This window comes from Oncorhynchus mykiss, chromosome 23, assembly GCF_057628025.1.
Source record: "Oncorhynchus mykiss isolate SJ-2025 chromosome 23, ASM5762802v1, whole genome shotgun sequence".
Classification (NCBI taxonomy): domain Eukaryota; kingdom Metazoa; phylum Chordata; class Actinopteri; order Salmoniformes; family Salmonidae; genus Oncorhynchus; species Oncorhynchus mykiss.
Window position 1 is genome coordinate 6,158,832 of NC_143044.1, and position 18,297 is coordinate 6,177,128.

The 18,297-nt window shown below is 43.4% G+C and overlaps 1 protein-coding gene across 2 annotated transcripts in view; it reads left to right on the top strand.

Moving 5' to 3' along the window:
- Positions 1-18,297, top strand: part of LOC110502323 (serine/threonine-protein kinase 32C) — a 92,766-nt gene that overhangs the window by 36,981 nt on the left and 37,488 nt on the right. For both annotated transcript variants that reach the window (XM_090216667.1, XM_090216669.1), the window contains exon 2: positions 9,620-9,675. In XM_090216667.1, the coding sequence (XP_090072793.1) occupies positions 9,620-9,675 (56 nt within the window). The remainder of the gene's footprint in view (positions 1-9,619; positions 9,676-18,297) is intronic.

Sequence of the window (18,297 nt, forward strand, 5' to 3'; positions counted from 1 at the left end):
TCATGCGAGTGCGGGCATCGAGCCAGGGCGTATGGTGCCTGCTCAGCGGGTCTGGTCGCCGGTACGCAGTTTTGGCCCAGGGTATCCTGCGCCGGCTCTGCGTGCTGTGTCTCCGGGGCGCTGGGAGGGTGCAGTGCGTCCTCTGCCCGCGCTCCGCTCGTACCGGGCGACTGTGGGAATGGAGCCGAAGGGAGAGGTGCGTGTAGTAAGCATTAGATCTCCCGTGCTTACCCACAGCCCGGTTCAACCTGTGCCTGCACTCTGGACGGTCCGGGCTAGAGTGGTTATCCAGCCTGGGGAAGTGGTGCCAAGGTTGCGCACCAGAGCTCCAGTGCTCCCCCACAGCCCGGTCTTTCAGGTGCCTCCTCTTAACCCCAAGCCTCCTGAAGGTCTTCCCAGCCTGGTGGTTCCTGTGGCAGCCCCACGCACCAGGCTGTCTCTCTGTCTCCTCCCTGCAGGTGGTCCTGTCTGTCCGGCGCTGCTGCCGGAGTCTCCCGCCTGTCCGGCGCCTCTGCCGGAGTCTCCCGCCTGTCCGGCGCCTCTGCCGGAGTCTCCCGCCTGTCCGGCGCCTCTGCCGGAGTCTCCCGCCTGTCCGGCGCCTCTGCCGGAGCCTCCCGCCTGTCCGGCGCCTCTGCCGGAGCCTCCCGCCTGTCCGGCGCCTCTGCCGGAGCCTCCCGCCTGTCCGGCGCCTCTGCCGGAGCCTCCCGCCTGTCCGGCGCCGCTGCCGGAGCCTCCCGCCTGTCCGGCGCCGCTGCCGGAGCCTCCCGCCTGTCCGGCGCCGCTGCCGGAGCCTCCCGCCTGTCCGGCGCCGCTGCCGGAGCCCCTCTGCCCAGAGCAGCTGTCTCTCTGTCCCGAGCAGCTGTCTCTCTGTCCCGAGCAGCTGTCTCTCTGTCCCGAGCAGCTGTCTCTCTGTCCCGAGCAGCTGTCTCTCTGTCCCGAGCAGCTGTCTCTCTGTCCCGAGCAGCTGTCTCTCTGTCCCGAGCAGCTGTCTCTCTGTCCCGAGCAGCTGTCTCTCTGTCCCGAGCAGCTGTCCCTCTGTCCCGAGCAGCTGTCCCTCTGTCCCGAGCTGCCCCTCTGTCCAGTGGGGTCATTGAGAGGGGTGGTCATGCTGAGAGAGCCACGGAGGCGGACAATAAGGCGGACTAAGACAATGATGAGATGGGGTCCGCGTCCCGCGCCAGAGCCGCCACCGCGGACAGACGCCCACCCAGACCCTCCCCTATAGGTCAAGGTTTTGCGGCCGGAGTCCGCACCTTTGGGGGGGGGTACTGTCACGTTCTGACCTTTATTTCCGTTGTTTTGTATTTATTTAGTATGGTCAGGGCGTGAGTTGGGTGGGCAGTCTATGTTTGTTTTTCTATGTTTTGGGGCATTTCTATGTTTTCGGCCTAGTATGGTTCTCAATCAGAGGCAGGTGTCATTAGTTGTCTCTGATTGAGAATCATACTTAGGTAGCCTGGGTTGCACTGTTTGTTTGTGGGTGATTGTCTATGTTGATGGCTTGTTTCAGCACAGGTCTCATTTTGTAGCTTCACGGTCGAATTTGGTTTATTGTTTTTGTTACTCGTTTGTATAGTGTTCAGTCTTTCTTTATTAAAGATTTTACCATGGACACTTACCACGCCGCATATTGGTCCTCTGATCCTTCTCGCCTCTCCTCTTCAGACGAAGAGGAGGACGGCCGTGACAGTGTCAAATGAAAGCGAAGAGTCCATATGTTTCAGTTATTTTTTTCAACCATTTACCATCCTCAAAATGTGGAATAAGCGAAGGCTTTGATTTCTGGTCAAACAGATGGAAAAGGGGTCTTAGAAAACATCGACCAGTAAAAGTCTTCAAATGTATTAGAAATACATCAACACACAGTAATGTTGAAGTAAAGACCCTTGCCAACTAATAAACACTCTTATTTAGTTTTACTGGCTTCTGTAAGAAAGAAACGCTGCCTTGTGCCTTGAAATTGCATCACCAAAAACCCACATATCTTTAAGATATTTTCTAATTTCTCTCCCTCCTGAGGGAGGATAATGAAAGTTCACAGAAGTAACAAGTAAAGGTAGACCTATCATTTACTGATATCAGTTTTGTTTATTCATTAAGTTATTAAATCTTAATTCCGTTACCAAATCGGTAACGGAATTTCTGAAAAAATGTTAATGGAATATCTGCAATTGAATTGGCTAGAATGGGAAATCATTGTCACAAACTACAGTTGGGTTCACAAGTTTGGACAGCAAGTACAGCATAGTAGAGTACAGTAAAGAGTAGAGTATAGTTCAGTACTCTACTGTAGAGTTCAGTACCGTACACAGTAAAGCACGAGTTGAGTACACTATAATGTAGTTTTATTTTACTATACTGAACTCTACTGTACTGAACTCTACTGTACTCAGTGGTGTAAAGTACCAAAGTAAAATTACTTTAAAGTACTACTTAAGTAGCCTTTTGGATATCTGTACTAGAAAAGCCGATACCGATTAATCGGACAATTTTTATATATATTTGTAATAATGACAATTACAACAATACTGAATGAACAATGAACCCTTTTATTTTAACTTAATATATTTTATGTATTTAGTCTCAAATAAATAATGAAACATGTTCAATTTTGTTTAAATAATGCAAAAACAGTGTTGGAGAAGAAAGTAAAAGTGCAAATGTGCCATGTAAAAAAGCTAATGTTTAAGTTCCTTGCTCATAACATGTGAAAACTGGTGGTTCAATATTCCCCGTTTTAGGTTGTAGTTATTATAGAAATGATGACATGTTGACTATTTCTCTCTATACCATTTTTGTATTTCATATACTTTTGACTATTGATGTTCTTTTTTTGTTATGTTTTGTTGTTGTTGAATTTTTACCCCTTTTTCTCCCCAATTTCGTGGTATCCAATTGTTAGTAGCTACTATCTCCCGTGCTGGCTCGGGAGAGACTAAGGTTGAAAGTCAAGCGTCCTCCGACACACAACCCAACGAAGCCGCACTGCTTCTTAACACAGCGCGCATCCAACCCGGAAGCCAGCCGCACCAATGTGTCGGAGGAAACACTGTGCACCTGGCAACCTTGGTTAACGCGCACTGCGCCCTGCCCGCCACAGGAGTCGCTGGTGCGCGATGAGACAAGGATATCCCTACCGGCCAAACCCACTCTAACCCGGACGACGCTAGGCCAATTGTGCCTCGCCCCACGGACCTCCCGGTCGCGGCCAGTTACGACAGAGCCTGGGCGTGAACCCAGAGTCTCTGGCGGCACAGTACACCGGGAGGCGACTATTGATGTTCTTATAGGCACTTTATTGCCAGCCTAATCTCGGGAGTTGATAGGCTTGAAGTCATGAACAGCTCTGTGTATCAAGCATTGCTAAGAGCTGCTCGCAAACGCAGTAAAGTGCTGTTTGAATGAATGCTTACGAGCTTGCTGCTGCCTACCACCACTCAGACAGACTGCTCTATCAAATACCAAATCATAGACTTAATTATAATAAACACACAGAAATATGAGACTTTGGTCATTAATATGGTCAAATATGAAAATGATAATTTTGAAAACAAAACGTTTATTCTTTCAGTGAAATACGGAACCATTCTGTATTTTATTGAACGGGTGGCAACCCTAAGTCTAAATATTGCTGTTATATTGCACAACCTTCAATGTTATGTCATAATTATGTAAAATTCTGGCAAATTAATTACGGCCTTTGTTAGGAAGAAACGCAGTTCGCAACGAGCCAGGCGGCCCAAACTGTTGCATATACCCTGACTCCATATACCCTGACTCTGCTTCCTCCGACACATTGGTGTGGCTGGCTTCCGGGTTGGATGCGCGCTGTGTTAAGAAGCAGTGCAGCTTGGTTGGGTTGTGTATCGGAGGACGCATGACTTTCAACCTTCGTCTCTCCCGAGCCCGTACGGGAGTTGTAGCCATGAGACAAGATTGTAGCTACTACAACAATTGGATACCACGAAATTGGGGAGAAAAAGGGGTAAAATTAAAATATATATATATATTACCTGCTAACATGCATTTATTTTAACTAAATTTGCATGTATTGGTTTTAAGAAAGGCATTGGTGTTTATGGTTAGGTACATTTGTGCAATGAATGTGCTTTTTTCGCGAATGCGCTTCTGTTAAATCATCACCCGTTTGGCCAAGTTGAAGTAGGCTGTGATTCGATGATAAATTAACAGGCACCGCATTGATTATATGCAATGCAGGACAAGCTAGTTAACCTAGTAATATCATCAACCATGTGTAGTTAACTAGTGATTATGTGAAGATTGGTTGTTTTTTATAAGATAAGTTTAATGCTAGCTAGCAACTTACCTTACCTCCTTGCAGCCACAAGGTCCTTTTGATGCTGCACTCCAGTAACAGGTGGTCAGCCTGCCACGCAGTTTCCTCGTGGATTGCAATGTAATCGGCCATAATCGGCGTCCAAAAAGGCAGATTTACCGATTGTTAAGAGAACTTGAAATCGTCCCTAATCAATCAGCTATGCCGATTAATCGGTCAACCTCTAATCTGTACTTTACTATTTATATTTTTGGCAACTTTTACTTCACTACATTCCTTAAGAAAATTATGTACTTTTTACTCCATACATTTTCCCTGACACCCAAAAGTACTCATTACATTTCGACAGGAAAATGGTCCAATTGACCCACTTATCAAGAGAACATCCCGGGTCATCTCTACTGCCTCTGATCTGGCAGACTCACTAAACACAAATGCTTTGTTTGTAAATGATGTCTGAGTGTTGGCGTGTGCCCCTGACTATCCATAAATTAAAAAAAAAAAACATGGACTACTTTTTCCACCTCTGACTGTACTGAACTATACTCTACTTCAGCGGTTGTCAAAGTGGGGTCCAAGGGGGTCCTCAGCCAGATCTCAAAATATGTGAATATTAATGATTATTACTAACAACAGAATAATCACGTTTTGACCAAGGGATCCGTGGAATAATTATATTTAGAGTGTGTAAAACAATACAATGTAATATTATTAATCTACAATGTACACTACCAATCAAAAGTTTTTAGAACACCTACTCATTCAAGGGTTTTTCTTTATTTTTTTTACTATTTTCTACATTGTAGAATAATAATGAAGACATCAAAACTATGAAATAACACATGGAATCGTGTAGTAACCTAAAACGTGTTAAACAAATCAAAATGTATTTCATATTTGAAATTCTTCAAATAGCCACCCTTTGCCTTGATGACAGCTTTGCACAATCTTGGCATTCTGTGTATGTTCTTAACCCTGGGCAACATGGGCCTGAGAGGTTTACAGGGATATCCACAGTACTCCCCCAATTATACATTTTTCAACTCAATACTATTCCCCGAAAATTGTGTGGAATTGCAGGAAATGAACTTGAAAAGTGCAACATTTTCTCTCCGATGCCAAGGGCCAGGCACCACACGCAGAAATGACTTTTTGCATCTACCGATCAATTTAGAGATTTGTTGGTATTTTGGTCCATTTTAATATTAATATTTTCAAAAATGTCAAAATAGTTTGTTATACCGCCGTCATCAAAATTGCATGACTTTTAACCACTTTAAAATGGACACACATCCATAATTTCAAAGCTCACTACATTGAATTACACATAATTTAAAAGACAATTTCACAGAGAATGTAACAAACGGGACAATACCGTATGTAGTAACTTACTTTGAAGAGATGGTGATTGGGTCTAAATAGGTGTTGGGCATTTGGTAGTCTAAATTCAGTGTACTTGACATTAACTGCCATTTGCTGAAAGTCTGACTCTTCCCAAATGCTTTCCTCGGCTTCAGAAGCCACTACATTCACCAAATTGTGTGTGGTTATCCAATATATTCTTGAGACCAGAGGAAAATGTCCGGAGTTTCTGGAACAAAATGAAACCAAACTGACTTATTCCAGTGACCTTGACCTTGTGCATATTTAATGTCATTTTTGTTTGCACATTTTAATACAATATTTCAGACACATTTTAATACAAAAAAGTTAGTTTTTTAAATTCTACATTCAACTGGTAAAAGTTGACTATGATATGATTAAATACATTTAAAAAATCCCTATTGGGGTGTGGTGCCTGGTTTTAAATGTTGGTTCGTCCTGCCGTGCACTGCCAAAGTCATAGTAAAACTCCTTTGTATGCTATTTAACTCGCTCAAGTTGTATTCTGATTATGTGGGGGTCCCTGATGAATTTGCTATCACAAAAGGGGTCCCGGCCCCAAGAAGTTTGAGAACCCCCTACTCTACTGTACTGAACTATGTTCTGTACTGAACTCTACTTTTCTGTGCTGTACAGTATTGCACTCTACTGAGCTGTACTGTACTTTGATGTCCAAACTTGTGAAACATAGACATCTATTATTGGTTCAGATTTGGTCCAGACCGGACCAACCAAATTTGGTCTTGTTTGGGGGCTCATTAAAATAATAGCCAGTGTGTAGAATAATACCCCAATATGCAAAAGAGGATATTGAATATTTATACCTTTTGTGTAGCTATTTAGGCTAAATCACCATGAAGAGACTGTTATTATTTTTTACCTTTCATTTAACTAAGCAAGTCAGTTAAGAACAAATTCTTATTTACAATAACGGCCTACCGGGGAACAATGGGTGAACCTCGTTGTTCATGGGCAGAACAGATTTTTACCTTGTCAGCTCGGGGATTCGATCCAACAACCTTTCGGTAACTGGCCACACACTCTTAACCACTAGGCTACCTACTAGGCATTTCTATGTAGTAGAGTTCAGGGTCCCATGATGAAATTCCGTTACCGCAGTTCTGTTACCGGATGTAAATCCACGTCACTTACTGTAGTTCAATAAAAAAAACATTGTTGAATCCTAATTCGGAGCAGATAAAAATGTGCCTCCAAAAAACAGAGGGAGATTTTACTGAAATTCTGTTACCAAACTTTGCATCTATACAGTTCTTCCTGGAAATCAAATCAAATTGTATTTGTCCCATGCGTCATAAGCACAGGTGTAGACTAACGATGAAATGCTTACTTACGGGCCCTTCCCAACAATGTAGAGAGAGAAAAATTATTAGAATAGAAAAGTAATAACATATGGAATGAATACACAATGAGTAATAATAACTTGGCTATATACATGGGGTACCAGTACCATGTCGATGTGCGTTGGTACGAGGTAATTTAGGCATATACACTACCGTTGAAAAGTTTGGGGCTAGCATCCTGGAGTTGCCTCTTCACTGCGGACGTTGAGACTGGTGTTTTGCGGGTACTGTTTAATGAAGCTGCCAGTTGAGGTGTCTGTTTCTCAAACTAGACACTAATGTACTTGTCCTCTTGCTCAGTTGTGCACCGGGGCCTCCCACTCCTTTCTATTCTGGTTAGAGCCAGTTTGCCCTGTTCTGTGAAGGGAGTAGTACACAGCGTTATACGAGATCTTCAGTTTCTTGGCAATTTCTCACATGGAATAGCCTTCCTTTCTCAGAACAAGAATAGACTGACGAGTTTCAGAAGAAAGGTCTTTGTTTCTGGTCATTTTGAGCCTGTAATCGAACCCACAAATGCTGATGCTCCAGATTCTCAACTAGTCTAAAGAAGGCCAGTTTTATTGCTTCTTTATTCCGAACAACAGTTTTCAGCTGTGCTAACATAATTGCAAAAGGCTTTTCTAATGATCAAATAGCCTTTTAAAAGGATAAACTTGGATAAGCTAACACAACGTGCCATTGGAACAGGGTGATCGTTGCTGATAATGGGCCTCTGCACTCCTACGGTATGTAGATATTCCATAAAAAAATAAGCAGTTTCCAGCTACAATAGTCATTTGCAACATTAACAATGTCTGCACTGTATTTCTGATCAATTTGATATTATTTGAATGGACAATTTTTAAAAATGTTCTTTAAAAAACAATGACATTTCTAAGTGACCCCAAACGTTTGAACGGTAATGTATGTACATATAGTTAGGGATAAAGTGAATAGGCAACAGGATAGATAATACACAGAAGCATCAGGGTATGTGATGAGTCAAGAGTTAGTGCAAAAGGGGTCAATGCAGATATTCCAGGTAGCTACTGGCTAACTATTTAACAAATTATTTAGCGGTTTTATGGCTCGGTGGTAAAAGCTGTTCAGGAGCTTGTTGGTTCCAGACTTGGTGCTTTGGTAACGCTTGCTGTACGGTAGCAGAGAGAACAGTATGACTTGGGTGCCTGCAGTCTTTGACAATTTTTACATCGCATTTTGCCATGTCTCAGTGCATGGAATGCAATATCAACACACAGAGAGACTTGTAGCCTAGTGCATATTCTGCATGATAAATTCAACTCACTGGTGTGGATAGGATGTTTTTCCCCTGTAAGTGATTTAAGACTGGAATTCCAGATTGAATCAAATCAGCAATAACAGTGTTTACTGTTTTATGCTACAACCACTTTACAGAGCCCCCAAACTATTGTACAACATTATTTGACTAGGGAATAGAAATATTTTGTTTAGCCCTGTGTGACCAAAATGTGAAATATTATGAAAAAATCGGTCCTCTCTGACGTTTCTGTGCACCTATCCATTTCAATCATCTAGTTACATTACGAGTACTGTCATTTCCTCCGTCTTCTACACTGTTCCTGTTGCCCCTTTCCTCTGCTGTGGTTCTTTCTAAGCACTGCCATATGAAAGGATTAGCTATGTACAAAATGTTGAGCGGGAAGAATCCACGGAGGATTAGCTCGTCTTGCAGAGCAAGACATGCAAACCAGGCCTGATGCCGTACCCTCTCAGTAACGGCCTGTGTGCCCAGGTCTGATCTGGTGGGTGGCATCGTGGGCATAAGTTAATAACGAGGTGCCTGCCGAGGGGGGGAAGAGCATCAAGATATCCCTTCCCATGTTTTATTGTAGACTGGCACTGTGATCTGTGAGTGCTGTGTTGGAGGCAGAGGAACTTTTTAAGATAAGCAGGGCGGGTGAGTCAGAGAGGTCTGCTGGCCCCCCTCCTGTGCCACTGTTAGCTGCTGGGCACACCTGGGCTTCACACACACAAACAGAGAGCTCCCGCCTGGCACACGCCACAGGGTGAAGCCAGTGGAGGCCCCTCATGACACCCACACAACATGCACTCCAACAGGGCAGCAGAGGCTCCCTCCAAGCCCCCCCTGGGCCTTCACCCATCATGACATACCAGTCAGATACACTGTAATTGCAAATGTGTGGTTTTCAGCTACGCTTAGTTTATTTTCCATCTTCAACATCACAGAGGCATGATCCTTTTATTACTGCTTATCTGCAATGGATCCACATTCCCAGTTACAATACCAGGGTTACAGTAAGCTCATTATTTTACAGTAACGGATAAGGTTGTACTGTGTCTACAGTACAAGAGCATACTAACAGGATCACGCTAGGCTTTAGAAATGGAGATTGTTGTCTGTAGATGTTTCTGTTGTAATAACCTGAATTAACCGTGTCCCTGTTACTGTGCCTCTGATGTCCAAAGTTGTTCCCAAACTGCTGTCAGAATGTGAGATGCTACTACCGTACGACACCAACAAAGCAACTTATCGCCACCTTTTTGCCTGTCCGTTTTTTGCCAGTGACAGATGTTCTTTTCTCTGTTTTCACAGTAACCTTTGACCACTTCCAGATTCTCCGGGCCATTGGGAAGGGGAGCTTCGGAAAGGTAATGAAGCCAGAGCTCTGACTCTACTCTCTATCTGCTCTTTTTGCGTACATTTGTTCCTGGGAGGAGTGACCGCTACGCAGCTCGAAGGCTTGGGGGAGATCCAGTACCTCCAACCAGCCAGCTACAGATATGTGTGTGAGCTTTGCGGGCAGGCGGTGGCTGCCACCGCTCAGGACTCTGGGTAACTCTGTGGCACTAATTACCCCCTACAATCATTATCCTCAACGAGGAAGCAGAGACGGTCTGGTAAAGTGGGCCTGAAGTAATTACTTTTGAATTCTGATTAATCTAAACCGCAGCAGTTAATTAATTTAGCTGTGGCTGCATTTTTGTTTCTTTTAAATGTAATCTCGTGTCAGCTGGGATGTAAGTAGATTTGACTCGCTGTCTTATATCGAATTACAGACAATGTAAGATAGCTCAGATCGCTGTTTTGCTCAATGCTTATCTTTGTGTAATGAAATGCCAATAGGGAAAGTGTGTGTGCGCGTGTGTGTGTGTGTGTGCGCGTGTGTGTGCATGTGTGTGTGTGCGCCCGTGTTGTTTTGAAACTAAATACCACAACTCTTCAAAACCCATCTCAAGTGACATTATGGGTTTTGATTGGTACTCTAGTGCAGTCGACTCAGTTGATTATAGTTTGCATTTGATGTGTGGAGAATAAATCAGTCATGCACAACAACGTATGTATCCAGCCACACTTTATAATCATCAACGATATAAAAGGAGGACTGTGTGCTACGTCGGTTGAAAAAAAGCTTATCTGCAGTTTGACTGTAAAATATCATGACGACTGATATTTGTTCGTTATTAATGCTGTCGACGCAAGCCCCTTGGCAATCTTTCCGCTTTGCTCTCATCAAAATCTTTTTTTGGGGGGCAAAATAAGTGTCTCTTCTATACAGAAAGTCAGCCCCGGCTGCAGAATACATTACCATCTGAATTGATGTTCATTTCACTTATTGCTTCTTTCCCTCAAGCTGCTGTCACTACCCTTATGATGTTAGAGGGAGTATGACATCCACAGCACCCAGCCAGGGCTTTAAAGGCTGAGCCATTAGACACAACAGGCCATAGACTAGTGTCCAAAAGGGTATTGCATATCACTGGATATGAAAACCCAGAGGGAGAGGAGCCCTGACAGTTATGTCTCTCTCACACACGTACGTGCTGACACACATGCCTGTATGCGCACACACACATGGGTACACACACATACACTTTTACAAGCATTAAACACATCCAGTTGAAATCAGAAGTTTACATACACCTTAGCCAAATACATTTTCACAATTCCTGACATTTAATCCTAGTAACAATTCCCTGTCTTTGGTCAGTTAGGATCACCACTTTATTTTAAGAATGTGAAATGTCAGAATAATAGTAGAGAGAATTATTTATTTAGGCTTTTATTTCTTTCATCACGTTCCCAGTGGGTCAGAAGTTTACATACACTCAGTTAGTATTTGGTAGCATTGCCTTTAAATAGTTTAACTTGGGTCAAACGTTTCGGGTAGCCTTCCACACAATAAGTTGGGTGAATGTTTGCCCATTCCTCCTGACAGAGCTGGTGTAACTGAGTCAGGTTTGTAGGCCTCCTTGCTCGCACATGCTTTTTCAATTCAGTCCACAAATTGTCCATAGGATTGAGGTAAGGGCGTTGTGATGGCCACTCCAATACCTTGCCTTTTTTGTCCTTAAGCCATTTTGCCACAACTTTGGAAGTATGCTTGGGGTCATTGTCCATTTGGAAGACCCATTTATGACCAAGCTTTAACTTCCTGACCGATGTCTTGAGATGTTGCTTCAATATATCCACGTAATTTTCCGTCCTCATGATGCCATCTATTTTGTGAAGTGCACCAGTCCCTCCTGCAGCAAAGCACCCCCACAACATGATGCTGCCACCTCCATGCTTCACGGTTGGGATGGTGTTCTTCGGCTTGCAAGCCTCCCCCTTTTTCCTCCAAACATAACGATGGTCATTATGGTCAAACAGTTCTATTTTTGTTTCATCAGACCAGAGCACATTTCTCCAAAAAGTACCATCTTTGTCCCCATGTGCAGTTGCAAACCGTAGTCTGGCTTTTTTTATGCCGGTTTTGGAGCAGTGGCTTCTTCCTTGCTGAGCAGCCTTTCAGGTTATGTCAGTATAGGACTCGTTTTACTGTGGATATAGATACTTTTGTACCTGTTTCCTCCAGCATCTTCACAAGGTCCTTTGCTGTTGTTCTGGGATTGATTTGCACTTTTCGCACCAAAGTACGTTCATCTCTAGGACACATGATGGCTGCGTGGTCCCATGGTGTTTATACTTGCATACTATTGTTTGTACAGATGAACGTGGTACCTTCAGGTTTTTGGAAATTGCTCCCAATGATGAACCAGACTTGTGGAGGTCTCCAATTTTTTTTCTGAGGCCTTGGCTGATTTCTTTTGATTTTCCCATGATGTCAAGCAAAGAGGCACTGCGTTTGAAGGTAGGCCTTGAAATACACCCACAGGTACACCTCCAATTGACTCAAATGATGTCAATTAGCCTATCAGAAGCTTCTAAAGCCATCCAAGCTGTTTAAAGGCACAGTCAACTAAGTGTGTGTAAACTTCTGACCCACTGGAAATGTGATACAGTGAATTATAAGTGAAATAATCTGTCTGTAAACAATTGTTTGAAAAATTGCTTGTCGTGCACAAAGTAGATGTCCTAACCGACTTGCCAAAACTATATTTTGTTAACAAGAAATTTGTGTAGTGGTTGAAAAAGGAGTTTTAATGACTCCAACCTAAGTAAACTTTCAACTGTAGATGTTACCAAGTAATTGGCCTTCAGGTAACCTTGTTTGTAAAGGCTTGTAAACTGTAACGTGTTTGGTAAGTTGGTCTAACCTTCAAGGGTAATGTTTGTAGCCTACAACGGGCATGGATGAGATGTTAGTACTCTGAAGCAGACATGGGTTCAAATACCATTTCAATTATCTCAATTACTTTCACATACATTTAGAGTATTTAGATATGTTTTGTTTGAAAAGACAAGTACTTGAATATGGGAATATATTTGGAAATACACTTGGAAAATATTGGCATGTATTTGAATATACACTGACTCAAATACACTCCTATGTATTTAACCCAGATATTTAGAAATTGTATTTGAAATAAGTATTCAAATAGCCTACTATTTATAGGAAATTATTAGAAAATGTTTTTAAATACATCCAATAGACGTAGTTGATTCGGGACACATTATTTGAAAATACTCAAAGTATTTTAAATAACAAATAATCAAATACACATGTATTTAAACTAAGTTCTGCTCTGTTGTAAACTTTGTTGTTTAGTATTTTACCCATAAAGCATGAGTCCTCTACTTGTGGTGTTTTTTGTCATTTATCATCTTTCATCTGACTCTTCGTGTGTGTGTTTGCAGGCTAGGTTGTAGATAACACTTCCTTGTAGCTCAGGGTCTGATTGTAGATATGTGATGGGAAGGTTGTGCAGGCAGACGGACAGAGGGACATATAGCTCAAACACTCGGTCTCAGACTTCCAGACCAAGTTTGAACATTTTGGAGGTCATCTTGCCTCGACCATGGGGAGCTGTGTGATGTAGCTGCACTTGGTATGCATGCTATTACAGAGCAGCATGGTCTTCCTACCAATAGGGGACTGTCACACGGGAGAATGTGCTGACCGTGTGTTTGTGTGTGCTTTCAGGTGTGTTTTGTGGTGTTTGGGGTTTCACAGCACGAATGGGTCTTTTCCTCCATGTTTTATACCAAAATAGTCCCTGCCGTGTGTGTACTTGTGCGAGCCAGGCATGTGTGGGGAGCCAGTTATGTGTGGGGATCCCGCCTGTGGGGAACGAAAGGAGGCTCTCAGTGGGAGAACTGTTTTGAGCTGCGGAACCCCACCGAGACCACCTCTACACTGACTATCTAAAAGACATCCTCTTTGGGCGCTGATACAGGCTCTTGTGCCTGTCCGCTCCTGCATGCGGACACACACACACACCCACACACCGCTGCTATCTGTAGGAGTGGCTGCCTTCCCATCTTCCTGTGATGGGTGGTAGAAATAGAGGAATTGGAGAAGGAGAAAGGTCTGATTATTTCTCCCGGTCGCGATGGAGAGTGACGGCGTCCTACTTGTGAGGCCGAGCAGCCTGCCATCCCCTATGGCGAGGGGAAATGGCCCACATACGGGCTGCGGAATAATTGCCTCTCCCCCTGTTGCTCGCTGTGCTCTCTGGTCCAGGAGTGGTCCATGGCGCCACTAGACTCATTAAGGCCCTTGCAACGACTCTGTGTGTGAGAAGAGACTCCACATAAAGCCGCCCAGCGTGGGGACCACCACCTGAGACGGTGACAATAAGACAGAGACGGCTCCTTAATGGCAGCAGGTATAGATTGACAACAGTCTCAGCCTCTCAGTGGAGAGCAGGGCACAGGAAGGTCAGGGGAGAGATGTCAGCGATGTCACAGAGCTTGGTTAAGGTTGCGTTGACAGCGGAGCTCAGCTGGTGGATTCACAATGTAAAGGTCCCTCTCGAAGTGCTGTGCGAAGACTCGTTATGATATGGCTCCTGTGGCGGACTGGCAGTGACAGTGAGAGGAAACCGAGAGGCAGGGGGACCGGAGGAGGGGGATAACAGACCCGAGAGATAACATGGAGAGAAAAGGACACACAGACAGGGCACACAGATGGGACACGCAGACAGGTAGGGTTTTGTGCTGCTGACGTGTCTGTCAGATTGTACGGTAGGTATCCACATTGCCTGTCTCCAGAAAGGTCAGGGTGATCACTGCTGACAGGTCTTTGTGACTGGTTCTATATCAGGCGGAACAGCACGATATGGCTGTGTCTGAAATGGCACCATATTCCCTGTACAGACCGCTACAATACCCCATAATGTCAAAGGGGAATTGTGTTTTTAGAAACGTATACAAGTTCATGAAAAATTAAAAGCTGGCTGTCTTAAGTCAATAAGTATTCAACCCCTTTGTTATGTCAAGTCTAAATAAGTTAAGGAGTAAAACATTTGCATAACAAGTCACATAAAAAGTGTGCAATAATAGTGTTTAGCATGATTTTTGAATGACTACCTCATCTCTGTACCCCCCCACACACGTACAATTATCTGTAAGGTCCCTCAGTCGAGCAGTGAATTTCAAACACAGATTCAACCACAAAGTTTTCCAATGCCTCGCAAAGAAGGGCAACTTTTGGTAGATGGGTAAAAAAAAAAAAGACACATTGAATATCCCTTTGAACAAGGTGAAGTTAATAATTACACTTAGGATGGTGTATCAATACACCCAGTCACTACAAAGATAAAGGAGTCCTTTCTAACTCAGTTGCCGGACAGGAAGGAAACTGCTCAGGAATTTCACCATGAGGCCAATGTTGACTGTAAAACAGTTAGAGTTTAATGGCTGTGATAGAAAACTATTGGTGGATCAACAACATTGTTGTTACTCCACAATACAAATCTAATTGACAGAGTGAACAGATGGAAGCTTGTACAGAATAAAAATATTCCAAAACATGCATCCTGTTTGCAACAAGGCACTAAAGTAATATTGCAAAAAAATGTGACAAAGCAATTACATTTTTTCCTGATTACAAAGTGTTATATTTGAGGCAAATCCAATACAACACATTACTGAGTACCATTCTCCATTATTTCATTCATAGTGGTGGCTGCATTATGTTATGGGTATGCTTGTAGTCGTTAAGGACTGGAAAGTTTTTCACAATAAAAAATAAATGTAGGGACCTCCCGAGTGGCGCAGCGGTCTAAGGCACTGTATTGCAGTGCTAGAGGCGTCACTACAGACCCGGGTTCTATCCCAGGCTGTATCACAACTGGCCATGATCGGGAGTCCCATCGAGTGGCGCACAATTGGCCCAGGGTTAGAGGAGGGTTTGGCCGGTGGGGTGGGGTTTACTTGTCTTATCGTGCTCTAGCGTCTCCTTGTGGCGGGCCGGGCGCCTGCAGGCTGACCTTGGACGTCAGTTGGACAGTGTTGGTGCGGCTGGCTTCAGGCTAAAAAAAAATAAATGTAATACATTTTAAATTCAGGCTGTAACTCAAATGTGAAAAAGGGGTGTGAATACTTTCTGAAGGTACATAAACAGTGAGTAAATAACAGTATATACAGTTGAAGTCGGAAGTTTACATACACTTAGGTTGGAGTCATTAAAACTCGTTTTTCAACCACTCCACAAATTTCTTGTTAACCAACTATAGTTTTGGCAAGTCGGATAGGACATCTACTTTGTGCATGACACAAGTTATTTTTCCAACAATTTTTTACAGACAGATTATTTCACTTATAATTCACTGTATCACAAATCCAGTGGGTAAGAAGTTTACACACACTAAGTTGATTGTGCCTTTAAACAGCTTTAAACAGAATATTATGTCATAGCTTTAGGTGCTTCTGATTGACTCAAATTATGTCAATTAGTCTATTGGAGATGTACCTGTGGATGTATTTCAAGGCCTACCTTCAAACTCAGTGCCTCTTTGCTTGACATCATGGGAAAATCAACAGAAATCAGCCAAGACCTCAGAAAAACAATTGTAGACGAGTCCTATATCGACATATCCTGAAAGGCCGCTCAGCAAGGAAGAAGCCACTGCTCCAAAACCGCCATAAAAAAAGCCAGACTAAGGTTTGCAACTGCACATGGAGAGAAAGATCATCGTTTTTGGAGAAATTTCCTCTGGTCTGATGAAATAAAAGTAGATCTGTTTGGCCATGTTTTGGAAAAATGGGGAGGCTTGCAAGTCGAAGAACCCCAACCCAACCGTGAAGCATGGGGTGGCAGCATCGTGTTGTGTGGGTGCTTTGCAGCAGGAGGGACTGGTGCACATCACAAAATAGATGGCAACACGAGGAAGGAAAATTATGAGGATATATTGAAGCAACATCTCAAGACATCAGGGAATTAAAGCTTGGTCGCAAATGGGTCTTCCAAATGGACAATGATCCCAAGCATACTTCCAAAGTTGTGGCAAAATGGCTTAAGGACAACAAAGTCAGGGTATTGGAGTGGCCATCACAAAGCCCTGACCTCAATCCTAAAGAGAATTTGTGGACAGAAATGAAAAAGCTTGTGCTAGCAAGGAGGCCTTACAAACCTGACTCAGTTACACCAGCTCTGTCAGGAGGAATGGGCAAAAATTCACGCAACCTATTGTGGGAAGCTTGTGGAAGGCTACCTGTAACGTTTGACCCAAGTTAAACCATTTAAAGGCAATGCTAACAAATACTAATTGAGTGTATGTAAACTTCTGACCCATTGGGAATGTGATGAAAAAATAAAAGCTGAAAGAAATCATTCTCTCCACTATTATTCTGACACTTCACATTCTTAAAATGAAGTGATGATCCTAACTGACCTAAGACAGGGAATTGTTACTAGGATTAAATGTCAGGAATTGTGAAACTGAGTTTAAATGTATTTGGCTAAGGTGTATGTAAACTTCCGACTTCAACTGTAAATGGATTATGAGGTGACCAGCGTTCAATGACTGTATACAGTGCATTTGGAAAGTATTCAGACCCCTTGACTTTTTTCACATATTGTTACAGCCTTATTCGAAAATGGATGTAATATTTTTTTCCCTCATCAATCAACACACAATATCCCATAATGACGAAGCAAAAACAGGTTTGTAGAATTTTTTTGCTAATTTATTAAAAATAAAAAAACTATCACATTTACATAATTATTCAGACTTTTCACACAGTACTTTATTTAAGTACCTTTGGCAGCGATTACATCCTCGAGTCTTCTTGGGTATGATGCTACAAGCTTGGCACACCTGTATTTGGGGAGTTACTCCCATTATTCTCTGCAGATCCTCTCAAGCTCTATCAGGTTGAATGGGGAGCCTTGCTGCAAAAGCTATTTTCAGCTCTCCAGAGATGTTTGATCGGGTTCAAGTACGTGCTCTGGATGGGCCACTCAAGGACATTCAGAGACTTGTCCCGAAGCCACTCCTGCGTTGTCTTGGCTGTGTGCTTAGGGGCATTGTCCTGTTGGAAGGTGAAACTTTGCCCCAGTCTGAAGTCCTGAGCGCTCTGGAGCAGGTTTTCATTAAGGATCTCTCTGTACTTTGCTCCGTTCATCTTTCCCTCTTTCCTGACAAGTCTCCCAGGGCTTCCCGCTGAAAAATATTCCCACAGCATGATGCTGCCACCACCATGATTCACGGCAAATGATGGTGCCAGGTTTTCTCCAGACGTGAGGCTTGACATTCAGGCCAAATAGTTCAATCTTGGTTTCATCAGACTAGAGAATCTTGCCTTTTGGCAAATTCCAAGCGGGCTGTTGTGCCTTTTACTGAGGTGTGGCTTCTGTCTGGCCACTCTACCATAAAGGCCTGATTGGTGGATTGCTGCAGAGATGGTTGTCCTTGGTACCACCTCTCTTACCAAGGCCCTTCTCCCCTGATTTCACAGTTTGGCCGGGCCGCCAGCTCTAGGAAGAATCTTGGTGGTTCCAAACTTCTTCCATATGAGAATGATGGAGATCACTGTGTTCTTGGGGACCTTCAATGCTGCAGAAATGTTTTGGTACCCTTCCCAAGATCTGTGCCTCGACACAA